At 43.5% G+C, this 27,209-nt stretch overlaps 2 protein-coding genes across 2 annotated transcripts in view; one reads left to right on the top strand and one right to left on the bottom strand.

The window, feature by feature from the left end:
* Positions 1–3,603: 3,603 nt before the first annotated feature.
* Positions 3,604–9,695, bottom strand: LOC105697056 (coiled-coil domain-containing protein 151). Its single transcript, XM_012420159.2, has 10 exons — positions 9,602–9,695; positions 8,775–8,896; positions 7,795–7,947; positions 7,536–7,637; positions 7,142–7,327; positions 6,951–7,066; positions 6,504–6,872; positions 6,292–6,436; positions 5,078–5,233; positions 3,604–4,086 (listed from the first exon to the last, which is right to left on the bottom strand). The coding sequence occupies exons 1-10, from the start codon at positions 9,693–9,695 to the stop codon at positions 3,859–3,861; spliced, it is 1,671 nt and encodes a 556-aa protein (XP_012275582.2). The 3' UTR covers positions 3,604–3,858.
* Positions 9,696–13,462: 3,767 nt separating this feature from the next.
* LOC105703866 (neurogenic locus Notch protein) overlaps positions 13,463–27,209 on the top strand; it is a 232,227-nt gene continuing 218,480 nt past the window's right edge. Inside the window, exon 1 of the mRNA XM_012432601.2 lies at positions 13,463–13,843. Coding sequence (XP_012288024.1) covers positions 13,741–13,843 — 103 coding nt within the window. The 5' untranslated portion in view covers positions 13,463–13,740. The remainder of the gene's footprint in view (positions 13,844–27,209) is intronic.

Below are 27,209 nucleotides of genomic sequence, written 5' to 3'. Positions count from 1 at the left end.
CCCTGCGGCAACTCTCCGGCACGCTGCGGCAACTCTCCGGCACGCTGCGGCAACTCTCCGGCACTCTCCGGCCCTCTCCGGCACTCTCCGGCACTCTTCGGCAACTCTCCGGCACTCTCCGGCACTCTCCTGCACTCTTAGGCACCCTCCGGCACTCTGCGGCACTCTGCGGCACTCTCCGACAACTCTCCTGCACTCTCCGGCACTCTACTGCGCTTAACAACACTCAACGGCACTGTACGGCACTCAATAAGGCTCGAAAACACTTGAAAAACGCTCGAAAATGCTCTGAATGTGACCGAGATACGCTCGAAAACGTTAAAAAATGCTCGAAAAACGATCGACAACGCTCGAAAACACTCGATAACGCTCCAAAACACTCTAAATACGCTCGGAATCACTCTAAAAACACTCGAGAACGGTTGAAAAACGCTCGGTAACGCTCAAAACCCGTCTAAAAATGCTCGAAAACGCTCGAAACCGCTCTGAAAATGATCGAGAAACGCTCGAATACGTTCAAAAACGGTCGAAAAACGCTCGATAACGCTTGAAAACGCTCGAAACCGCTCTGAAAATGATCGAGAAACGCTCGAAAACGGTCGAATAACGCTCGAAAACGCGTGAAAACGCTCGTTAATGATCGAAAACACTATAATAACACTCGAAAACGCTCTGAAAATGCGTAAAAACGCTCGAAAACGCTCTGAAAATTCGTAAAAACGCTCGAAAACGCTCTGAAAATTATCGAGAAACGCTCAAAAACGTTCGAAAACTGTCGAAAAACGCTTGATAACGCTAGATAACGCTCCAAAACGTTCGAAAACGCTCGATGACGCTGGGAAAACGCTCGATAATGCTAGAAAAGACTAAAAACTCTCGATAACGCTCTGAAACACTAAAAACGCTCGATAACGCTCGAAAACTCTCTGAAAATGCTCGAAAAACGCTCGATAATGCTAGATAACACTCAAAAACGCTCTAAAAACACTTGAAAACGCTCGATAACGCTAGTAGGGAAATGTAAAAATCATACGCGAAATGACTCGGCGTATATCCGCGGTTAGGTAAGCCTCTGGAGGATTTTTCGCAGTACTCGACTCTCACGCATACTCGTCAAGTGTAGCGCCGAACGCACATACTCAACGTCTCGACTCGTAGCTTGGCGCTTGGCTGGTTGGGACGCACGAAGATTTCTAGCAGCGATCGCACTCACACAGATTCGCTGCATGAGAGTTCTGTATGCGACACCGACGCGTGCCCCAAAGCTCCGCATCACGTCGACTTCGAGGCAACAATGTACTTAACAGTAGTAGATAAGTAGATAAAGTCAAATGGAGCGTCACGAGTGTTCTTCCCTTACCATCAAAAGCGAGCAGTATCGGTAAGCGTAGGTAAGCCACCACCATCAACTGCCGCATGGTATTACTATCACAAGTACGTGAGCCGCCAACGGCGACTGGTAGATGGTACCGCCATCGTCCCTATCAGAAATTCGTTGCATCACCCTTGGTGGCGAAAAACGGTGAAAGCTAACGTACGAAACCACAGGGCAGCACAGGATGTGATCCCGCGACCCTGTCCGTGAGCAATCTCCCAACTCATTTGGTTAAACCTTCCTACTATTATCGACGGAAAAACAAACGACCGAAATCTAATATTTTAGATCGTATAATGTAAAAGTCACTTCAAAATTATTGATAAATACCAAAAATTCTACTTATCAATTTATGGTACATTATCATGAATGCCGTAGCGCCATCCTACACCTGATCGCAGAACTAACTCTAACTTATCTGACTCACATGATGCAACGAGTATGGTGTATCAAAGTGACAATCCTATGTACAAGATAGACTGATGTATCTCTTAAATACAGTATAACAAGTATGAAAACTGTTACAATGTGGATCAATTCTAAATATTAAAATTCATGGGTATCTTTTCAGAATTGCGGCGTTATTAGATTCCAAAATGATATCAAATGCGCTATTTTTCTCCATTATTGCAATAATCATACGTTCAGAAGAAATAATAGAATAAACACATCGTAATATCACAAAAGAAAGTACTTGTTATTTATTTACCGTAGGAAATAGTTTATCCAAGGACTCATCAAGGGGTATTGTAAACATATCTTCTGGAATTTTCTGGGAACTAGCAGTGCATAGAGTTTCTGCAGACTTGATATCCAATAGTCTTTCAGATATATTTTGATGAATTAAAACTTTTCGACATGCCCATGGATCATGTGGCAATGGATCTTTATCTTCATCACCTGCCCAGTCTTCTATTATTGATTTCGGCGTTTCCCCAGTATCGACTTTTAAATCTATCCACTAAAAAGATGTTATAGCATTAAATAAGTTTCACTTGAAAATGATGTATTTTTATACAAACATATTAATATGATGTTTTTTAATCACTTACGTTGAATAGTTGTAACCATGCTAATGAAGTACAGTGAACAACGAATGCATAGGACTTCTTTTTTATATACTTTTCATATAGTTCTTTCATAGCCGTTTGTACAATTTCATTAAGAATAGAGTTAGCAATAAAATAATTGTCTTCATCTTCAAGAATGTAACACCATTTTTGCACTGTTATGCCATGCGGTACAAAATTATTGTGTATCCAACCATTATCGCGGTTATGTTCAGATACAACAGGTGCCATCAAATTTGAATTAACCTTGTGAGGCTTTGTTGACTTTTTTTCACGCTTCATTATTACTTATTTTACTGTATAATGAGACCGAATAATACAATAGGAAATTTATTGTAAATAATATATGTAACGCGAAATTGAAAATCTTGTAATGACTTTTATGATTGATAGTGGTACACCGTTGAATATCTACTTTCAATTGTTTTAAATTTGAGCTGATTCATATTATTCTATGTATATCATCAATTAAAAATATTGTTATGTATACCTTTTATTGAATTGCTTACCTATCATATTTCCTTATTATATTAGAATAAAATAATCGTACGGCTATCAAAACACAAATGACCATCAAGTATTTTCGAAGCATGCCTAAACAATTCATTTCGTCGTCACATGATGTCGCCACCGGGTACTTTTCAAACTTTTCTAATATGGTAAGAAGTAAGATGACAAGTATTTCACATTACACAATTAAATCAAGTTGAAACCAAATATAATCGGAAGATTTCATTATGAAACACTTGACAAAAATTGCAGATTATGTAAACGCGCTACGAAGAAATGAAACGAAATTGATTAACAAGGACTCACGGATAAGTTTCATCCTGTACTAATTTACTACGTAATACCACCATCGCTCTACTTTATCGACTGAAGATTAAATGCAAGTCAGTGGTAACATTCGTAGGTGCTCGAATTATAGAATTAATAATTGAATATAACAAATTTCTTCGTTTGCACTTGATAAATGTAAACCTAGAAAATACATATACATAACTCGTACCAAACAATTTAAAATTAAATGAAATATAAAATCGAATAAAATCCTTTCTTTACTTGAGTGCTTTTAATTTATTGGTCATTGTTATTTTATCAAACTTTGACATAATATATAGAGACTACAAATCAAATAAACGTATAATTATGTTTTGTTTCATCCAATAAAAATATTTTCTTTGGTTTCGTTATAGCGTTTACGAATGCAGTAAAATTGCAAATGTGAAAAATAAAGTGTATGTAATTTTAAGCTGCATCATTCGGTGACTGCTTTTAAATTAACGGAATGCGCGTAATAAACACATTGTAATTAAATTGTTTTACGACACATTTTTCGTTCCCGGTTAGTATTAAAAAGACGATTAACGGCAATCGTAAAAGGGAGACACGTGTTTAATCGCACCAGGGGGCCTATCTTCTGACATGGAAACCCTTTCGGCGATTCTTCTTAGTGTCTATCAGCAACTGTGCTTGTCTCTTGACTGCCTGCCTCGAGGGAACTTCTTCCTCGTCCTCGGATGGCGGTGCTGGTTGCGTCGAGGCCACCGTCATCGTCGGGAATTTCCGAAATAGCCGTGGTTCTTCTACCCGTGTGACCTTTTCGTCAGCGGATTCCGTTTCAATGGACGTTGTATCTAGCTGCAGAATAAGTGTGCTTCAATTATTAAAATTACAACATTATGTTGAACAAATGAGCATGATTATATGCTCATCTGTGTAAAAGAATATATAGTGAAATAAGGTAGAGGAATATTTTTTAACGTATATAAAAAATATTCAACCTAAAAGTTTATATTGCCATTATTTGCATGAGGTAACAAGTATCAAGAAAAGAAGACAGATCTTCGCTCATTGTAGACTACTGCCGTGAAACGGGATGTTCGGGACATATCTGACACCAAACCCTGGTTTCAACAATAAATTTCGACTATGGGCGTTAACATTCAATCTGTTCTTATACGCGTACATCAAAATATTGTATTCGCCAACCTATTTCAATCGTCAATTTTTCACCGATAACTGATAATAAGATATGTAAATAAATTTATCTCAAAATATAGATTGTCATAAATCCAGCGTAACCAATTCATCAATATTTTATTACCTATGTTGAATCAAAATTTAGAGAATGTTCGGTTGTTCGTTACTACGGTTAAGAAAATTCCGGGTCAGAAGATTAGAAACAGATAACAAATGGACAAGAACCTCAGTCCATTGAGACCTGCCGATTATGACGCGGTCGTGGTTAAACCTTATTCCGAACTGGCCGTCGTTTCGACCATAAACGTTGTCGACCAATGGAAACACCGATGGTTACGGATTAATACGCTTGTACCGCTTACACGAGACCCATTTCAAGTGACGTAATTTACAGTACTGTAAACAGGCTGCGGGGCGGCGCGTTTTGGACCACGCGAAACGAATTTCGGCCGTTGTTCCTCGACACGACGGGTTAAACGACAATTTGTGTCACGAATATGGCCCATCTCTTTTCGTAACTCCTTCCATTGCATACTACGAAACGAGCGGTGTCTCGAAATGAAGGCCCGATATTTAACGTTAATGAGCTGTTACCCATAAATAAGAGAATGCGATTTGGAATACTGTGATCGTGAATAACTCAACAAACCTTTTCGATCACGGCATCAACCAATAGTTCTATGTATTTATCCCATCCTCCCAATTCCCCGATAGCACTGTTCATTTTATCCTCCAGCAGTTCCAGAATCTGTAGTGGCTTAGAAATATCAGTTGAGCCGTCCGGTACCAGAGAATCGCCAGAATCCTGCAATTATAATGATCAGTAGTCATTTATGTCGTTTGTAGTATTATAATAATTTGTATACACCAATTTTTCAATAAAACTAGTAACATTTATAAAATAATGTACTATTATGTCATTAACCAGGTTGTAATATGAAGAACTGTTTCTCCTCGCAAATGATAAATCAAACATCAGTATTCCTATACGTTTCTGGTGTAAATATCGCATTACGACAAACGGATTTAGAAAACGTTGATTAACGAATTACAAGTTACTTGAAACAAAAGCATAAGATAAAGGATATGAATTAATTTATGCATGTAGAATTGTGCGAATAACTTTTCTTTGCGTGCTATTAAGTATTAGTAAAACATAAGGTATACAATTATTGACAATTAAAAAATATTTTTTAAGTTACAGATCATTCACCTCTTTCTTAAGTAGAGGAAGTGAGAATCAGGGAAGTCAAGGATAATTAACGAGTACTGCTGTTCGAGTAAAAGAGGGTCGCTAATCACCATCGATATTCAGAAGGTTTCAGTTGAGGCGAACATTTACTTTAGAATATTTACTTTCGATCGTATATCTAAGGTGCTAATGCCGCGAACGCATTGCTTCTGCAGGTGAGAATTACGCGGTACAAGCATTCAAGAAACGGGAATTCACCAAGAGTGTTAATCTTGTGGAACAATAAATAGTTTCCTTTGCTCTAGGTTAGCTTGATGGCTTTCAAAGGGCTTTTATGTTTCCTCAGGAGTAACAGCGAATGATACGTACCCGTGAAAAGACTTCCGAAAGAACAAAGTCAATATAGTTTCTACCGTATGGTACACGCTAATTGAATCGTTTCTCGACTTTCATCCCACCAGTTAACTAACGTTTAATTTTTTACCACTGACCTGGTAATTATATGATGTGGAAGAAAACATGTGCTATACGGTATCTAATAAATATGATTCAAAAATACATTGGTTTGACCTTGTATGTACTGCTAGTTCCATTAATAATAACGTATGAAGACTTATAAGATTTCGAATGCAATGCCATATTATTTGCTTTAACTCCGTAAAACTTCTTACTCGTAAGAGATCGCAGAATTTCCAGAGTTCCCGAACTATAAAATTCACTAGTTCTTGAATTCGTTGTTTCTCAATGGTAGCCTTTTCTTGACGAAAGCGCTGCTCGCGAATCAACTGATTTATCTTCTCGACTTCTTCAGCATTTCTTAGAACAAAGATATAACGTAATTACCATCGACTACATCGACAAAGATATGTGATAAAGAACTTACTGTTCAGCTTCCTTCGCTTCCGAGAACTTCTGCATCTCAATTTCAGCGGTGAGTTGCTGCTTTGTCTTCTCCAGATTCATTTTCTCGTCCTCTGTAGTTAGCTTCATCTTTTGCAAACTCTCTCTAGTAACCCGCTGTCCTAGAAATCGATTTAAAAGATCTTCTGTTCTAGTTACCCCTGTGGCATTTCTCAATTTGGCGAAAATTTCTTCAAGACGATCCAACTCCTCCTTCTCTTTATCTATGTGACTGTCATCTGCATCCTCTTTATGCTCTCCGACAGCTAAGTCCTTTTGTGGGGCAGGTGTTATTGGAAATATCATCCTCTCCAACTGCTCTAATTGCATTTTTCGCTCCTCTACGCGCTGTCTGGATATAATACATGATGATCAATTTGAATGATTTAATGAAAAAATACTTTTATTAATTAACTCTGTTCTCATTAACCTGAAATCCTGAATTATGCATTCCCGTTCCTTGCTAGTATTCACAGCCTCGATTTCTTCATTCGTCAGAGTCTCCAATGTGGCGTCTCTTAACTGTATGGCCTCCTCCTTCACAGCCTACTAAAGAATATGCCATGACAGTATTAATTGCTGACAGCATTATTGGAGACTGTACAGAATAAGCGACTTCACTTTTAATCTCTTAATCTCATTCTCCTGATCCTTAATGTTCTCGTCCAAATTTGTCAAGGATGACGCGAAGAATGCAGCATCCGCTTTGAGGCTGGATCTCACGGATCTGTATTTTTTTCGAACGGTATCCGCCTCCATCTGCATTACGTTCATTCTGTGCAGATGATTTTCCAAGCTAATGGTTTTCTGAAAAAAACCAAACACTGAACATTAAAAAAGTTAAAGTCTAAATGGAACTATGTCCTGAATAATTTACCTGTTCTGTAAATTGTTATTTGCAATAGAAAGGCAAATACTTATACCATAATTGAATATCTCTTCGAGAAGTAAGAGAATTTTAATAATTCAACGATAGATTTAAATTTAACTTAATATCCTTTTTTTCTTAATATACCTTTTTCATCGGTTCATCTAGTTTCTTCTCAGCTATTCTCTGTAGAGTCCCGGTCATCAATTCCTCGTATTCCCTTAGTAAATTCGCCAACTTACATTTTTGCTGAAATTATTCCACATCTTCATTTCTATCCTTATCTACCAGCTCATTTGTTACATTTCGCTACTTCTTCTGAAGCTGAACAGTAAGTTATTCTTTTCTTTGTTTGGTTGTTAAATCACGAAAGACGGTACACACCCATTAATCTGTTGATTTTTACCTTATCACTCTTGTATCTGACTAAATCCAGTTTCTTTCGGAGGCGAATATTGTCTTCATCTACAGTCTGTATAGCTTCCTCGTATTTCCGCTTTCTCAACTGCGCAGAGGATTCGCGACTCGCCTGATTTATTCGCTCTGCAGTTTCGTCGTTCTACAATAAAATAAGTTAAATATGAAGAATTGAATTTTGTGAATAATGTAACATTATTTTCGAAAAAGACATATGTATCATGAATATAATTATATCATTGTATTAGGAATCTTCTTATAGAATTGTACAAGTTTTTGTGTGTATTGAGTAAAAGACTCACTTAGTAGAAAAAAGAAAATTCTTGTATGAAATAGAATTTTACTTACTATTCTTAACAAAATAAATGGTATGGTTGATTGTATGAAATTAATACAAATTTCACAGTATACTCAATTTTTTAAGCATATCTTTACCAAGTTTATTTTATTTATTGCTAGTAAATTATTTGTAAATAAATTTCTTCAAATGAAAAATTGACTTTAAAAAGTGTATGACTTTGAAAGAATTAATAATATTTCTCTACCAGCCGAGAAACAATATACTTAAAGTCTGATGTTCAGGGTTAATAAAAAATCATTTTTTTTAATTAAAAAATCGCTGATTTTCTTTAAAAAGTGGCGATTTTAAAAAATATCTTAATTATTCAAATAAACTCTGAATTTATAAGATTAGGTTAGCTCAATATTACTCAAAAACTGTCATAATTTGTGCTGGCACCGGTAATTTTCGATGATAATAATCTAAATAAATGAACGTTACATTGATTTTGGCAGACAAATCGGTGCCGGCGCCGATTTTAATTTACGCAAGACGGTACGTCTTTAATTTCGCCTATAAAGAAAATCATTTACTCAGTGATACTAACGCTTACACATATCGAAAATAAATGGAATATCATTTAATCGACCTCATCTCGTCTAACAAATAAAAATAGTAAAATTCAGTACGTTTTTTGCACTCGTATATTCCGCCAGTAGGTCCTTGATCTCCTTCTTCAGAGTGACGATCTTCTCTACATTGCCCTGCTTCTTGGTGTCGCATTGCTCAAAGTTTGCTTTCCTCTGGCCCTCTAAGTGCATAAAAGAATTTCACATTATGTCATTATTTAATTATCAGGAACTAAACGTTATTCTATATTTAAAGCCATTACTCCCACTAGGCACAAAACTCGTTTTTTCTGATAATTGCGGTTAATCGTTAAATCTCTGCGTCTCAAAAAGAATGCTGCTCGGAATCGTCACACTAAAATATCGGGGTATAATGTGTACATGCCAGGAGATCAGAGTTCAACTTCGATTTCCCCGTAAAACAAGACCACGTCGTCTACGATCTCGATGGTATCTGTCTCTGAGCACCAGGGCGATGGCTTACATGAATAAAACGTCCTTATATGAGAACACCCCTGTGGACTTATAGATTGCCCCCTTACCACGATCTACGATCGCATTTGCATTTCTATGGACCCGCGAATTGATTCATCGCGCATTTCTGTATCACTCGACCAGCGGCGAACAATGAGGGAGCACGTGCACGCTAGTGTATATGCACGTATGAAAGCAGGGTCCAATACGAGCTATGATGTTGGTACCATTTTGCGTACAATGCTTTGAATACTTTCTTGAAAGATTGATTACTGTCCGAGACGGTAAAGGACGTACACAGTCTACGTCGATGATTTCACAAACTTTTTAATTCGTTACAAATTTCGAAGCGAAACATACCGCGTCAATGTTTGCAAGTGACACAAATGACGCTTCTGCGACTTTCGTCTTACCGGACAGTTGAATTCTTTTCTTGATTTCCAAGATTTTTTTATTCAAATCAGCGAGCCTTTTCTCGAGCTCCGAGGGTTCCAGAGGCTCCGTCATGACTCCAGAGAGTTGCTCAAGAAATATCGACCTAATAATCGGTACGTCGTCTTGACGACAACCGAGCAAGTAGGTTGGACGCATATAAAATAGAGGGGTACATTCAAAGGCAATACATCAGCTACAAACGTAACAAGTTTCAATTTTCTTATTTTCCCTTTAAAAAATTTACCTGGTATATTTACATCATGCTTTCACTCCTAGCTACGCTCGGTACTTTTACCCATCGTTTACGTGTTACGAGAAAAAGTTACAAAATTTTCAATATGGCTCTTACTTATTTGGTTATTTACGGAACATAAAAAGCAGCAAACCACCGATAAAGAATCTATATTTGAAGACTGTCCTACTCTTTATATTCATCAACCTCCGTTAATCCACTATAAGAAATGTTCACGAATATTCTTTTCGCGCACATAATGAAATCTGCATAAAATTAGAACTTTTATACATATCCCGCGTTCTCACGTGCACAAATTCCAGGCTCTCGGCACCACGAGGCACGCGCATTGAGAAAAGCCTTTCCATGTATAGTGGTAGTTGCACGCCGAGTGCTGTGTAGCAGAAAACGCCGTTAGTCTTTCGTGCAAGGAGCGACAACACGTCGAGCGACATTGTTTCGCGACTGTTTGCCATGGGACGATAAGGTTAATGGTTTAGCTAATAAGGGCCCAATGGTCCGCGGGTGCTTATGAGCGCGCGCGCAATTCTCCTGTCGGACTTACAAAGGGAAGGCATACGTCAGCATCTGTCCTGAATGGGTCCCGTCGAGGTACCGAATTAAAAGACTGCATTTGTATTCGTTAAGGGGCGCAATTCGCGCAAGAGACGGTGGAGGCGATTCCGAATGAATTTCGCGGTACACGCGATCGGCCCTGCGAGAAAGATTAATTAAATAGCGTGCGTATGGATGGTGCAGGAGTCTCACGGGTGGAGTGGAGGTTACGAGGACGAAACCGAGAGTCTCTCCATGGAAGCAATTCCTTAGTGTGCGCGGTTTCACCAAACCGTAGACCACGTTGGTAGGATTGATAAATGGTGAAATCATAGTTTAACAACCAGGGTTTGGAAAGTCACCGCTGCATACCCTGAAATTTATATCTACATGTAATTTAACACATTCGCGACCGGCAAATTTCTTCCGTTTCAAATACTGAGTACTGGCGAAAATATTGAAATTCTGAAATTGGTTGCCGCAAACTTGTATCGTGTATCGTTATGGACGTGATTCACGTCAGCGGCAATCAGGAATAGAATTTAAAATGACGTGAATTCACGTCAGCGGTCGCGAATGTGTTAATAAAACAGCTGTCGAATTATTTGTTGTCCAAGTAAATTCGCCTCGCGTTGCCGATCACGAATTGAAATTTCCGCGGGTTTCGTGTTCTCGCGCGATACGATGACTTCCACTAATAACGATAGAAATAAACCGTGGTAGTGTCATACCCAGTCTGCGAAAAAAATACAAGTTTCATCATGGCTACGCAGCTTCCAATTAGTCTTTGCAAAATCGCTTTAATTAATCTGATAAGCGTATTGGACAACCCCGTGGATTACCAAGTTGGGAGCGGATAGGAGTCATTTGGCGAGGACGGGAAACTAGTCGATGCATTGATTTCATGTAAATTAGCGAAAAAAAATCTTCTCAAGCCGAGTAGAAAGTCTCTAAGGACAGGAGGGAGTAAGGGTGAGAGAGACGAGTGCGCGGCCCGGTGTGAAATTAATGCCGCGCTTCTGTAGGAATCTAATTAATGCTATTATTAACAAGACAATTAAACCTCCATCGGTGCTTTTACCGGTTCACACGAAACTCGCTTGATATCGCAGACAACCGCGAGCTCAAAGTAAAGAGGAAAGAAAAGGAAATTACGGGAAATTAATTAATGCATCTAACACGAGCCACGTAATGGGATCCGTCGTTAAGGAGCATGGCTAAAGTGCTGCATCAATTACGCGGTAATTCCATCGAGAATCGGTAATTTACCAATGGACTTACCATCAGGACGAAGGTATTTCTGCAACTCTTTCGGGTACTTCTGGAGTTGCCGTTATGTCGCGTTCTCCGAGTGGTTGCCGGATTTTTCTATCTCAGCGCCATTAAAGTACGGCCGTGCTTTTTGAGCTTGAATTCCTTCTGCTTCGGAGACACTAAATAATAAATAAACTGCTAATGTTAGAATGAGGGAGTTATGCAACGGACCATAATTAATTGACCGGCTGGAGGTACGGTACATTTTCAGGAATTCAACCGAGGGAGAATTAAATCATTCGTTGCTGTCGCATACCTTCGAGACTTAACATGGGCACTTGTAATTACTTAACTCATTGTTACCTCAGATGTTATTAGTCTTGTTCTTCGGAGTTACATGTAATAATTATGCCCTGTCTATTTACTAGAATTTTTATTGTTTCTGCAGAATTTAGCTCTTTCAAATATCTTCACTCCGTTTTTGTATAAAGGCAAGTCAGATTGAATGCTGAATTTAGACACGTTCACATTATCGATACAATACTTAGTTGATCATTGATTTGTCTTTGCTTTTTTAATTTCTTTGGCAATTTTCTTCGATCTACGGAGTAATGCAATTGTATCACCAATGGACCACCGAACTCTGAAGTTGTTTGCTTCAACGTAATAGCTGTTTCCCACGGTAATGTCCTCAATGTTATCTTTTTACAAAATGAATCGCAACATTCCGTCCTTTATTTTTTGCACTAATCCACTTATTTTCAATGCTTGAAATGCGGCTTATGCGTTATGAGCCGATGCTATATTAATACTTGAATGTACCGTATATTCCGAGCGCCTAGCAAGAGAAAAATATAAACATGAGACTACTAGCATGTGTACAGAGCAGTCGTACAAGTGGACCCGGTTTCTCGTTCGATTCTGCCTATCGCCTAGAAGGTATGAGAACGTTTCTCAACGACGAAAATTAAATATAATATGCTCTCTTAAAATCTGTGTTCCCTCGAGACCGTTTGAAATTTCTTCTATGGAATCAGAATGCAATTCCACAAATATGCGTTGTCATGATGTATAAATTTAAAAATGATATCCAATAAAATTGTAAATTTCGAGGTGGTATTCATTCAGGAACTTATGGATTTTAATGATTTTGCGTTTTCTGCGTAAAACGTTAAAAAAGTTAATTACAAATGGCGAACAAGATAGGAACAACACTCCAGTACATACCTTAACCGTGCCTATATAAAATGAAACTGCAACCGATTTTTCTACCGGAACGCTGAAGGAAGAGTATCGAAATAACAATTCCATTCGTGGTCTCGATAACATTTCGATACGTCGAGACTAATGGAAAGCCTGAAAACTAAAAAGAAAAGCCAAGAAAGTACAACCATCCGAGGACTTTCCATGGATGTCTTCCAGGGATCATCCTCGAGCAGAACCCATAGTTTCCGAGCGTCGAAAAGTAGATCCAGCCCGAGCGATTACAGGATGCGATAAATTTCTGGTATAAATGGCTTCAGAGGACGTCTCACGAGTGTTCACGAAGCACACAGGTAGTCCCTCCGAGACATTTCCGTCGATTTAAAATTCACTCCCGGTCCCAGGGGAAAACTCGACCGCGTCGGTCCGCGTTCCGATGTGTCCGGCGCGCGATTGGTCGGAGCCGGGCGCCATGGGCGCCAGGAGCGCCGCCGTGCGCCGGCGCAGTAATACCAGTCCGAGGGCAGGTGCGCGCGCACTGGGGACTACTTTCCGTGCGTTAAGCGAACAATAGAACCCAGACGTGTTTCGGACGCGGTCGTGTTCGTATATGGGTCCCGCGCGTTGTCTTTTTTTCCGGTGCTCGCTCGTCCTCGTCCTCGGTGCGGTCCCCGGGCGCGAACACACTCGGTCCGGCGATATCGGCAGGGAAGCGCGCGCGACGTGAGCTGGGATGTGCGTCAAGTGATGGGAAGAGCGCTCACGGCGTGAGCTGAGCTCGACGGTGTGTTCGCGCCGGAGCTGACGAGTCTCTGATGTGTGTGCCTCCCTCGCCTCGCGTGTGGCTGTGGATACGAGACCCCGAGACGCGACATGCGGCCCCGCCGAAATTTGGATTACGCTCCGTGCGGCCTCCTCGAGGCAGGCTCGCTCCTCGCTCTGCTCCTCCTGGTGATCTGGGTACCTTCGACTTACGGTGAGTCTCTTTCGCCGGTTCCCGGGCGACGTCGCTCGCCGGTCGCGTCGCGACACGCGCGAAACGTCGTCGTGCAACAGGTTGCGGACCGCGACGCCGGCGCATAGCGCTTCTTTTCTCCGTCTCCGTCGGCGACGGCCGCGCCGCCTCGGACCTTTCTCTCCCCGTCTCTTCGCGCGTTCCCGCGAGAGCGTGTTCAACGACGGCTGCCATCAGGTTATGCGGAGAAGTCAACCATAAAAGACGTTTTCCTATCGTTCGCTTTTTTTTCCCCCGTACAAGAAACAACGTTGGGCAGAGTGCCGCCTTCCTTTTTCAATTTTCCGGGCCCTGCTGCCGTAACGTCGCCGGCTTCTCCATTTTCGACGAACTCGGGGCCTGGAACGGCTCTTTTTTAAATCACTCCGTCTTGCTACCCGTTTCTCGAAAGCGTGCCCGTCAATCTTAGACGCATCGAAAACGATGAGAAAAGTGTAGGAATAACCAAGGCAGAACCGGAGGTTCTTCAAAGTGCATCGGCATTCCCTCGTCGCGTCGGGCACCGCTGGTTTGCCCGGCCCGTACTACCTGTTCCGAAAATGTCCGTTCGAATTTCGTTCGACGGGAGCGTACCCTTCGCCCTCCGTGGATCCACTGTCGGTCCTGCTTCCTCTCCCTCGCCCGCTCCCCCCCTTTCCGACAACCCTCGCTCCCTCCCCTCTCCGCCGTTCCGGTATTTGTTTACGGTACGGCGCGCACCCTGCCGTCACGCACCCCTCGATACTCCTAGAATCTAGAGAACCGGCTTTTCCAACTTGTTTTTTGGAGGAAATCGTTCATTTCCGAGTTTCTTCGTGACTCGAAGAGTCGAAGGGGAGGGACGAATACCTACGCGATCTCGAGGGGAGCTCGGATACACGTGGTTACCGCGCGCCCAGTGGTGCTCGCGCGGACCTCTGCGAGGCCGCATCCGGTATGCCACCGATACGTCGCGAGTTGACAACCGCTGAGGGACAGGTGCCCAACCCCGCTTTCCAGGAAGCGAGCCTTCCTCGTTACGCGTGGTAAATAACGCTCGGCTGACATTTCGCCGCTTAAGCTGGCTTCGCTCTTCCGCAGCATCCGAACGGTTCTTGGGTCCTGTCCGGGCCGAAATTATCGATCCCAGTTGAACCTTTAAATCTTCGACTCTTTTGATCGGTTAGTTTGCCGACCAAAATTTCAACCCCGTTTGATTAATCGTTTCATTTTTCTCGTTGGAACCTGCGAGACTCCGGAACGCTTCAATTGGATCGAAGCTTGAAAAATCTCGGAATAGAGGGGTTATCTCATTTTATACAAATTAGACATGAAAATCTATAAACTACTGGTCACTGGAGAATGACGGAGAAAATAAAAAATCGGTAACCCAGGGTCTTGATATTTCTGTTGTCGTTTAATACCTCGTAAACATATGAGTTTATGGCATTGTTGCGTTAGTAGAAAGTAACATCTTAGATATGTATAATTTAATGTGATCGATTATGTTAATTATTTGTATAACACCGTTCCTATATGAATACGGATACTTTAAGGAAGGTTCTGACACCCTTGGAATTTCATTTTTTATAACAAACTTTAGAAATATCTATAAGCAAATTTAAAAAAAAAATGTGATGGTTGTCTGGATCTTCCTTATGACCTCCATATTCACGTTGAAAAGTTTGAAACGATTCGGTACACCCAGTTCAGAAAAAAATCTCACGAACGAGTCCTATTTGACGCCACTTTCATATCACCTTAAAAGACAAGCCCTAGAGCAGCAAAGACGTGGTTGTCCCAACAAGATATTAACACTTTACCAACCGGTGAATTTAGAAGTAAATGGCGATCACGAGTATCGCAAAACCGATTAATAATCTTCCGGTCGGTAAAGTGTTAACGTAACTATTATACCGACATTTTCTCACGAGGTAACTATAAATGTCACGAGAGTGACGAAGGACAATTAACTCAATCGTTATTTTCGCACCTGATACAAAACACGCGGAATCATCTTAACCGCTTGAACGAGCTTTGAAATATCTCGAGATCTGTAATCGTTCGAGCCCCTCGATACTTTCTTAAAAATAGAATCAATGAAAACCCGAAAGTTCATTTGTTTTTTTTATTTGTATCCGCCCATTTCCCACACTAAATCGTTTGCTACTAAAAACGTGGGTCGCATAATCGTGGGCATATTCGACCACTTCCCCAGATTTCTACAGATTCTAAACGAGATAACTCGTGTCTGCACCGACCGTCGATATATCTACTCCGTAAACCACGTAAGAATTTAATTTAACCTGTACTAACCCCTTCCACGAGCATAATGTACAAACTCGGCTCGTAGAAAGCCGAAGCGGCTGAATATAACTGACCCGTTGGAGTGCGACTCGAGGAGCGCCCCGAAAAGGAAGGAGGGGCGCCGGGCCTAGGCACCGGGGGGCGCCGGGTGCACCGGGTGCACCGAATGCATCGGGCACATCGCCGGTCCGATCGAGCGCGCCGAGCGCCGAGGGAAGGCGAAGGTGGAACGGGAAAAGGATAAGCCGCATTCCCGCTCGCTAAATCACACGACACGTGTGTGCAGGGAATCGTAGGAGCCGACTGTTGGTAGCCGCTCCCGAGAGGTCTGCCTCTCCACACTCTGGATGTGGCGGCGACGCTCGGGCCCCGGGAGTCGGCTCGCGTTATGTTCTCAGGCTTTCTCTTCTCTCCTTAGAAACCGATCCTCCGGTTTAACGTGCTTTCACGCTAGACTCGCCGAGGCTGGCGAATCGGTCCCGTGCGCGGGCGGTTTTCAGATCCGAGGAAGTCGCCGTCGGATGGGCACCGGGGGTTGCTCGACTTCGGGAGAATTAACTCCCCCTCCCCCGTCCCTCCCCCCCTTCTTTTTTTATTTCTCTAACTTCTCCGGCATGCGGCTTTGTACGACCACTCGAGGAAACGGGAGAAAGCGGACGATTAGAGGTATCCTTACCCGGGTCGTATGCCGGGAAACGGTCGATGGTTTAAATTGGATTCGATTATGCCGCCGGGGAAATGAGTACCCGGTGCTAGGCTTATTGGGCGACCGAAAGGTTTTCGATGGCGATAGTACACGGCGAGGGCGTTATTATCCACTTTACCGTTCGACGCGATAAATGTCCGTATTGCGATTCGATGCATGTGGTTATCGCTATTCTAAGCACGGTGACATATGATGGTGCTGATTTGACGGGCGGTCGAAATTCTCGATAATTGGTGTAATTCGATGGTAATCGTTTAACAATGTGCTGGCCAACGCACGGATACAATGAATTCTAGTTTCGTTATCGGTCCAGTTGACCTTTCTCCTATCGGTTGCAATAATTTAATGAATCTAGTTTAATTAGTTTTCATTCGGGGAATTGGATATCTCGGGCAATAGAAGGCTAAATTTATAAGCTGACCCTGCCTCGTTTGCATTCGTTATCGAGCAAAGTATAAGAGTATTTAGACTTTCGTTTTCCCTTCGCCGTTCTGTTATTCGAGCGTTCCACATTCCGCGTTCTTTCAACGAATAATGCATACGCGAAATGAAAATCTGCGTTGAGAGTTGAAAGTGCAGGCGAGTACGTACACACTTATGTGTCTGCGAGAGGTCTCGAAATCGGCTCGAGTCAGCTGTATCGCTCGTCTCGATCGACCCAACCGGTTTCCCGCTTTCGTGTTTCAGCTCCGCACCCTAACGGGCACACGATCGTGCCCTTTTCTTCTCGTATATAGCTGCAAACCCTCTGTACGAGAGAAGACATACTCACGCACTCACGCACGCGCACTGCTCCGTCGAGCGGCCGACCCAGGCTTTGCGAGGGTCGTCCGATAAAAATGGGGCGCAAATTGTTGCCGCTTCCACCTGGGATTCGTATATCTAGCAAATATGCGTGTACCGGACGTTGGACAAAAAATAAATAGATACTCCGTAATTCTTTGACTTTATTTACTATTTATTTCGTTCAAACGTGTGCAAGGTAAGTAAAATTTATTCATTCCGATTCCGTTGTTCGTTAGGATCCCCTTTTATCTGATGATAATGCGCACCGGGCAATTCCCTTAACGTTTGACTAATTCCATGAAGGAAATTCTGGACCATTTACGGGAGGACCACAACCAAAAGGACTCTCTTGAGGTACTCTCGTTGTTGGCAAGCTTATACCCAATTACTTAAGTCAGAGTCTCAAACTTTGATAATAGGTCGGATGAGCATAGACGTCCATTGGGTAACTCGTTGCATCGGATTCGCCCCAGAGGCGAACGTCTCGTTCGACATGTCGTCGGGCGCCCCTGAAAATCTCCCTAGGAATCTGCTTCGGTCGAGTATCTCGCGGCATCTCCTAACTAAAAGGGGCCGCGAGATCTGCCCGGTTCCGACCTCGGGCCGACTTCGATCCCGGGGTATTTGCATTCACCCATCCTTCGGGATGCGCGGAAAAGTGTGGCATAATTAAGGGCCTCGGCCTCGAGCCGAGTCGCGGAGTCGTCCATCCGTCCTAACGTCGCAGCCCTGGGTATCCGTCTCCTTGGGGAAGATCCCCGGGAACGAAGGGATCGGGGATTGTGTCGTCAGTCAGGGCCGGGACAGTCCTGTCTCCTTATAAAGCACCGAGGGATCTATCTGGTCTGCTCGCATGCAGATTCTCGTGGATACCCTACCTTGGCACTAGGCAAAAATCGGTCCGGAACGCGCGTTCCGTATGGCCAGAATGCTGATTAGCGGCGCGGAATCGCGGGCTCGCGCGTTCATGCACACGGACGGAGCGCTTTCGACGTCGATCGCCCTCGGGAGCGTATACACTACCGATCCCAGATCCACCCTCCGATTACGCACTTGCCGATTTGTTCGAACCGCCGTCGATCTTCGGAATCGTTTACTCGCTCCCGGAGATCCGCCGGTCCGATGTTGTCGTCCACGTGAAAAATTACCTTCCCAACGGAGAGTATCCATCTGGACGGACGGGTCAGTCGATTATCGGGAGGATAAAATGAATCCGCCGAAGAGCGTCGGGCCCGGGAAGAGGGATCCTCTGATCGCGTCAGAACATCCTTAATCTTCTGGCGGACCGACGATTTTCGCTCCCTTCGACCTGACCTGGAAAATGTACGATACAAGTAGAAACCGTTTGCAAAATTATCAACTGGGAATAGATGAAATGGGCGACGACGTCCTAGTGATCGTGTCGCAAATTCGTTTACATCCTGTGAATACCTACGCCAATAAGTCACGTTCTGTGACGGTGAATCGCGATAAAATTGCATATGTTTTCATAATTTAATCGGGTCAATTAACGCAAATTAGGAACGTTTGAATGATTTTCAAGGGATTCGTTGTAAAGTCCCACGTGATTTACGTTTATACCGATACAGTGCACCGTTTTCGATTGACCAGAGAATTACAGGGGATGCCTGTTTCGCGTTACAGGCGCGTTTCCCAAGGAAGATCGAGACACCGTCGGTCCATCGATATTCCTCGGATCCGTCGCAATTGTATGTCTATAGATCACGTACTCGCGCGAGAGTATTTGTAGGAGTTAACTTTACTCTTTTACCTGATAAATGGCAAAGCGCGAGTGCAATCGTTCTCTGACTAATAACTTGTTCGCGCTAAGTCTCACGGACCAACTCTCGCGGCATGAGGACCGCGTGGATTTTTTTTACTTGGATTTTGGAAAAATCTAGTCACCTTTACGGTGCGTGATTTCTCGGTTATGTATGAAGTAGGTTTAGGGGCACTGAAATATCTATGAATTTTGCTTACACTCTGCCTTATGAAACACTACTTACCAATGCAGATTAATGAGCAAGTTACATATGCTTTGTAGTAGCGTTACGTCCATGAAACACGTACTGTACTTAAACGGATCTTAAAAACCTTCTTCATATAGTCAAGGAATCTGAAAGTCGTGATATTTGATGACTATTTTACCTATTACGATATTAATGCTAGTTTTGAATAATATTTATCGTTCGCGGTAACAATAAGTTTCACGCAAGGTTTTCTATTGTTTTAATCGTCCGTTTCGTTGAACACTTGTCATACAAAGCGGCAGTCGATTGAGCGTTTTCATCGAGATCAAGACCTTTTACCATTTCAATGCGATGGATTTCAATCCGTTACCTCGTTTTGCATCACAAAGGCGCAACAAAACGTGTCTTACGTCCTGTTGATTTCACGCCAGTTACCGAGTGCAAGTAGTCGATCTTTACTATATAGGTCTATATTAGGTCTTTTTCTTCTCTTCTCGCGTTAAAGTTACGAAATGGTCTCGTCTTGACCCGATGGTTCCCTTTGGCATCAGGTTCAGCCAATTTTTTTTTTGCAATGTTCACCACATTCCGTTACGATATTTACATTACACGTATGACCGGGCTAACATTTCGTCAGTACTGGATTTCTTGCAGGAATCTGCAATTTTTTTATAATTATTTTCCTATACTGAAATCTGTCAGGTGATGCGTTCCGTATCGGGGATTTGAAAACGTTAGACTAAACGTAGCGTTTTAGCGTTTAGCGTCGCGGAACAACGCGTTAATGAATTTTTCACGCGGTTGCCGAAGCTCCTGGTTAGAAACGAGCCCCCAGATACGGCTTGTTGGCTCGTATTACATGCTCACCTGACGGAACAATTGAAAGCTGCACTCGGCTCTACATGCGAACTACATCGACGGCTTTTTCTCATCGTAACTCTCCTTCGTTATTCTCGACCAATTGGATTTATGGGATCACGCCTATGAAATCCTTTTCTCGCGAAGAATCCTAATTTCCGTCAATTAGTACTAGCTTGTAGACTTACTCAGCACATGGATATACTACCATTTAAGATCCGGAATAAATTATTATCTTTCGTAAAAGGACGCTAGAAATACCATTTGTATCTTGGAGAAGCTTACGATACATTTTATATCAGTAAACCCGCTCAAAATAAGTATTAATAATCCTTAGCAGCCTATCGCCATCGATCAATGTATTATTAATTTTTATTCTTTAAATCTACGATGAGTTTCATGTATTTTTCATCGGTTTGGAGGTAATGATTATTACTCAGAAATTTAGGAAGCCCTTCGATCTCGCGACACTCGTGTGAAAATATCGGGGTATTGATTCTTTTTCTTTTTTTTTCCTCCGGAAGTTACGAAAGCGAGAGCTCGTCTCCCGTCACGAGACGAAATCGCACAGGCTAGTTCTGATGTTCCGTAACGAGAAGTTAAGGCCCCATGTCGCAATTTGTAAGCGAGAAACATACCGTTTCCCATCGCCGACTCTCGTCTTGTGTGCGAACCGACTCCGGGATCTGAAAGTAATGAATGGTGGATCGCGAGGTGCGCTCTCAATTAGCTGGTCGCATACGCACGCGCGTGAGGATCACGGGTCGCGGAATATACATCGCGGACGAATCCGCTTTGTGCGCGATACAGAAAACCGCGGGCGACAAGAGCTTTCACGTTGATTCCGTTTAATTAGAGGATGCATCCATCGTGCGAAAAGAACCGTGCCTCCCAACGAGAATGCGCTACCTCGATCGTGATTACGTATAGGTGCGAGGAAGTCTTAATTAAATAGACTAGAGTAAAAAAAAAAGATGTATCCAACTTTTTCGGGATTCCCTTCGGAGGACCCGATAAAGTATTAGGTGAAATTCAAGCCATGTGGTGTTACTGTATCATTCGTTTGGTACGAATGTAACACCACATTTGACTTAACACTTTCGCTGCAAATTTTGTCTGTTTCAAATACTGAGTACCGGCGAAAATAATGAACTTCTGAAACTGGTTGCCGCAAACTTGTATCGTATATCGCTATGGACGTGATTCACGTCAGCGGCAATCAGGAATAGAATTTAAAATGACGTGAATTCACGTCAGCGGCAACCAGGAATAGAATTTAAAATGACGTGAATTCACGTCAGCGGCAATCAGGAATAGAATTTAAAATGACGTGAATTCACGTCAGCGGTCGCGAATGTGTTAATAATATAAGGGTTAGGAATGGATCAAGCTTCGTTAGGAATTTGAGGAAAAGTTTTAGGGACAGAGCTGCGCTGGTGGCACCTTTTACAATAATCAAAAGCGTGCATTATGCCAATGGAAAATTTAATCCCAAATGATTTAACTAGAATTGAGTGGAAAGGAAGAATGACGCGGTTGTTTATGGAGTTACATACGAGGCCCATTTTACGTCACTCGAGAGTCTTGGAAGAGGATCCAATCACGTTGAAGACACGTTAAAGAATTTTCAGAGACAGGCAACCTTACCGACACGACCGATCAAGCATCGATTAAGTGTACAAGAATCGCTCCTCACGGTCCAACAGTCGTTCCGCGGGACGTTTCTCCGGACCTGACGTGACGAGGCGGACCGAGCACTGGAACATCTCGTAGGTTGTTTCCGTTCGAGCCGTCGATACCCTGACAGCATCTAAAACCGATCTGTCGGCGATGATGCCGGGACAAACGGACGGTCTCTAGGGTACATCGAGAATGATCAAGCGAGCTCTCCTCCTAGAAGGGAATTTCATTTCAACAATGGTCCTAAAGAGAAGGGCCCGAATCCGGTTCGCAACTCTTTTCTCTCCTGTTCCTTTCCCTCGAGTTCCATGACGAATACCTGCGCGGGAAAAACAGATTCGGTGCAAAAACAACACGAGGAGTGCTTCCGTTATCCCGAAGAAAAAATCCTCTTACATTGCTACCCAACAGGTATCGCTTTTCAAAGGAAGCGATCAACGATGAATGATCCAGAAAACGGCAATTTTCCCATCTTCCCTTCTAAAAGAGGAGGCCGAATTTCGACGCACTTACCGCCTAACGTAACCTCTTAACAATTTCCATTTCACCTCGCTATCGTATCGACGTCACATCTTGAACGTTTTATGAGATCTCCAAAGAGAGGAACAAAAAGGACAAGAAGTTGCCGTAACGTCGGATCGATACTTGAAGGTGGTTTTCAATTGATGCGAAGAATATGACGGACTATCGTTAACTCGAGTGGGTCGTTTGAGGTGTCCAAGGACCAAGGATGATTGTCAATTCGGGGCGTGGTTTTGTCCCAAGGGAGGAAACGTTACGTTGGGTCGAACCCTCGTAGCGACTCATTGTTGGCCACGGAAAAGAGGAAGTAGAGAAATGGAGAGACGACGCGCCGAGGCGGATACGCGTTTAACGCATCGTCGGCACGCGCACGCGGGTCCACGCCACCGGCCCGTCCCGTGGGAGTTCCGTCGAGTCTCCTTTTTAAAGGGACGTCCGTGATATCGTGCGAGTTTGCGCACACGCTCCGGAGATATTCAAAGACACGCGAGTGCACGCGCGAGCAAACGGTGAATTTCTAGGGTCGAGAAGAAGGTTAATACAAAGGCTCGTAATCGATCGACTGTCTCGATGAGCGCCCTGCGGCGAATGTTGCAATTATTGGGCAGGCATCGTATTTATCGCGGGGCGTTGTACGCTCGCCAGGCAAATCGGAAGAACCCGAGGGTACCTCTGTCCGCCTCGAGAGGAGGATTGATTTCTCCGCGAGAACGATTTTTCATCGCGCCGTAACGTCTAACAACGTCCGCGGGGTCATTCGAAACCGTCGATCGAAGAAAAGATTTATGGACGACCGATAACGAGGGAAATGTCGAGCGTACAATTTCTCCCGATTCCGGCAACGTCCTACGTTAACTAGAAACCTGAGAAATAAACACGTGCGACTAACTCGAATCGACAGGATCATTTTGCCTTCTTCCGCATCGGAGGAAATCTTTCACGAGTCACCGTGAAAGTAGCACGCCTACTCCTGGGGCAATTTTAGCACTCGCGCACCCGGTGTAAGGGTTCGACGGAGGCCCGACCAGGTCCAGGTTGATCGACTTCTGACTGACTCCGCTGATCTTCGTTTCTGAAAAGCGGCCGTGGCGACGGGTCGCCGAAAACCGGTGGCTGGCGTGGCGCAACATTATGTTTCGCGTTGTAGGGCATTTTACAATCCCGAATGCTCTATTATAACGATTATCCGATTTGGAGATCTTGAGTCTAAATCTTCGCGTGGATTTGTTTAAATTAAGCATACTCGAAATACTGTATTTCAATGCGGATCGGGACTCCTCGGAGTTTTATTCGAGTCGTGTCGTTCCTTTTCGCCGCCGAGGTCAGTTCCTCCGGACTATCAAATTATTGGCCCGGGTCGACTATTGCGGCGAGAGAAAGAGAAACTTAATATACGGTAAGGCGATCGCCGTCCGCTCGGCCATGTCGAAAAATTATGCTCTGGGCGTAATTGGCACCTTGGGCTCTCGCAAGGTGGACGAGGAGCCAGCCAGGACAGTACCAAGGATCTTCCACCTGACCGGGCCTCGCCGGTCCTCTGCCTGCCGAATGGTTACATGGTTACTCATTGGCTTCCAGGCTCACCATTCGGCCCGGGACACAGGTGGACGTTCCCGCGTCCACCAATTAGGGCGCCAAAACGCGAATCCTCGCCGATTAGCAAGTCAGGGGTTAATTCCAGCCTCGAACCGCAATTGGCTCCCTCAAAATGGCGCCTGCCACTGACTCCTTTGGACTCGGGATGCTCCTCTCCTGGCAACCCGAGATGCATCTCTCCGCGCGATCGATCTCTCTCCTCTTCGTTATTCTTTATTTCTTCTTTGTTTACCCTATCGTCCGTCTCCTTTTCTCCTTCGTACACCCCGGACACATCTTCTTCGGCACCGACTCATGCGTCTACCATTATTCCTCGCCTCCTGTTCCTCGGTCTTCGGCGTCCTTCTTTAGCCCCCTGCTTTCTTCCCCTTTCTCTCGCGCGTGCTCTCGGTGCTTCTTATTCCTTCTCGCAAATTAAGTCTTGGACCTTCGTTCGACATTCCCGGCGAACAAAAGGCCTATTGTTCGGCGGCGAGACTCCTCGGGAGACTCCGCACCCGAGGAGCCCGAGGACCCTGGGGCTGCTCGAAGCGACGCGTTCCACGGGGTGTCGAGCCAAGGGGGGCTCGTTCGCGTGTCTTCCCTTTTGTGCGACTCTTCGATTTGACTCTTTGGTCTCGCGGTGCGTACACGCCTGACGCAACTAGATATGTCCACATCCGGCCTCGACGACCGACGCGAAAGCGTCGCTCGTGCCCCTCGCGTCGGCACGTGAATTCGAAAGACGTTTGCACGCGGAAAGCACTTCCTTTGGACTCCTTCGAGCGATTGGGTTACGCAACTTTGTCCCCGCCCCGGTTACCAAAGTTCCTGGAACGCGGTTTGGTTAATCTTCAGTTAACGCGGACGCGTCGGTCGCACGTTGCCACGGGATTCATATAAGACATATGTTGCGATAGTGCGGTTATTTTAAATAAAAAAAATAACCCATAACATACAAACATTTTTCGCCCCTGCGAAATGGAAATAAAATCGAATGTATCAAACTATGTATTTAAAGGAAGAATATCGGTTCACTATTTTAATTTCAATATTTTAATTGCCTATCTAGTCCTTGGCTAGCTGTTGAATGTTCCACCCTGCAGTTGGCGTTCAGTTATAATGATATATTGTAAGAGAAATTCTAATGGGTTTAGGCAAAGGGTCAGACATAGGTAGGTCATTTGTGCGCAGAGAAGGATATTTCATTGCGGGAATAATTTGGAAAATGAATATAAGTTAATGCCTCACTAGAAAGTATGGTCTCACATGTGGTGACATGTCTGCAGTGCGAGCTTCAAAATGGCCACGACGGTACTTAACCCCGGAAATCGCCTCGCCTCGCAATGCGCTTGAGACTGGAAGAGATATTGCATTGCGCGTGTAGGTGTACTAGACTGGCGTACGTACGCGTTATGACCTATGCCGCATTTGCACTAAAACCGACGCACGGAGTCCAGTGATCAACGGGGGAGCAGTATTTTACGGCGCAAGATAAATTGTCCGATTATACCAACAATGCGAAGCGTCTCTTACTAGACACGAAACGATGTACGGTTCAGGATAAACCGTATCACTCCTACAAGTCTTATCGTCCAAACGAGAAATTTATTTCCAGTGATTTTTTCCATTAATCCCCAACATTCACTTTCAAGAATTATCGAGTCTCCGTGATTTTTAATTAATTAGGGACGAAAGATGCGGGACGCGAATGCTAGGGCTGATTATCGCGGATAATGAAATTGATAAAAATCCATTGTTACGTTACCGTCGAGCTTGGCTGGGACTTGTAATCATGCAGCGAGTATTTCGGAGGAGGCATAACTTGCCTCGATAAAATCGGAATCGTTCCGGGTTCCGGAGCTCGTTCCCTGCAACTCGTATCCCTGCGTGCAACGGCACGTAAGGAGGGTCGAATTTCGCCGAAAAGCAGTGACAGTAATTCGAGGACTCTACCGAAGTGCGGTAGTTAAACGACTATCCTGCTTGTAATCGCCGTAGAATCGCTGCATCCGATCCGACAATTCTTGATAGCATCTCGAGATTGTCCAGGTTTCTTGTCTTCCGTTTTGTAGGAGCAGCTAAAGTACTAAAGAAAAAAAAATTATCCCAAAACAAACAGCAATCGCATTAAACACAGCTTAACTATCACAATGTTTAAATGGAAATACTAATTTAGATGCTTCTTGATTGCCCACTGCTAGTAATTAAATCTACAAGAAAATATTTTTTCTACACGTTTTCCAGGAGAAAAAAACTATCATAATTTTAAGCAAACTATGGTAAAGCAATATTATTATAGAAACTATCATAATTTGTTTAAAATTGTGATAGTTTTTTTTTTTTTAATAATATTGCTTTAGTCTGATCTTTTATATCTGGATTTTATTTTAATAATTAAATCAGCAATTTTTTTTTATTAAAGAAGCATGATTTCGATCAAACCTGCGGGAAATTGCTTGGTCATGTTTGAAAAGTACGCGGGCGAAGATGCAATGTAAATAATGATATTGCCGCTTGATTTTTCCCCAAGCGAGCGCATCAGCATCCGAGTACCACTGTAAGGGCAAGCGCGATGAGGAGAGGAGAGGAAAGAGGACGATAGCAATCTCGATCGTATCACGACGGCGGACTGTTTGTTCGTACGAGCGGTCGGATTGGCCGAGAGGCCTGCGGCAGTAGTCGATCGGTCCAATTAGCCAGCGGATATTAAATGAGTCATTGTCTCCCGCGGATGATTCGCGACGCCTTTTTCGTCCTCTTCCACTGCTTGCCGGCTTGGCGTTCCTCGAGAAGTTTCGTCTGGCTTTGTCTTTTTCTCTTTTTAAGGCGGGATCGTTGAACCCAGCATATCGCCCTTGGAAATCTTGTCAGTGGTTATTTGACTTTGCGAATGCTTCGTCAAGTACTCAAGCCGACTTTGAGATTGTCCTGGAAAGAGTTGCGGGAACCAATTGCAGTTTTC

Source organism: Orussus abietinus, unplaced genomic scaffold (genome assembly GCF_000612105.2).
Source record: "Orussus abietinus isolate OABI.00-Male unplaced genomic scaffold, Oabi_2.0 scaffold74, whole genome shotgun sequence".
Classification (NCBI taxonomy): Eukaryota; Metazoa; Arthropoda; class Insecta; order Hymenoptera; family Orussidae; genus Orussus; species Orussus abietinus.
This window is presented reverse-complemented; position numbering and strand designations above follow the sequence as displayed.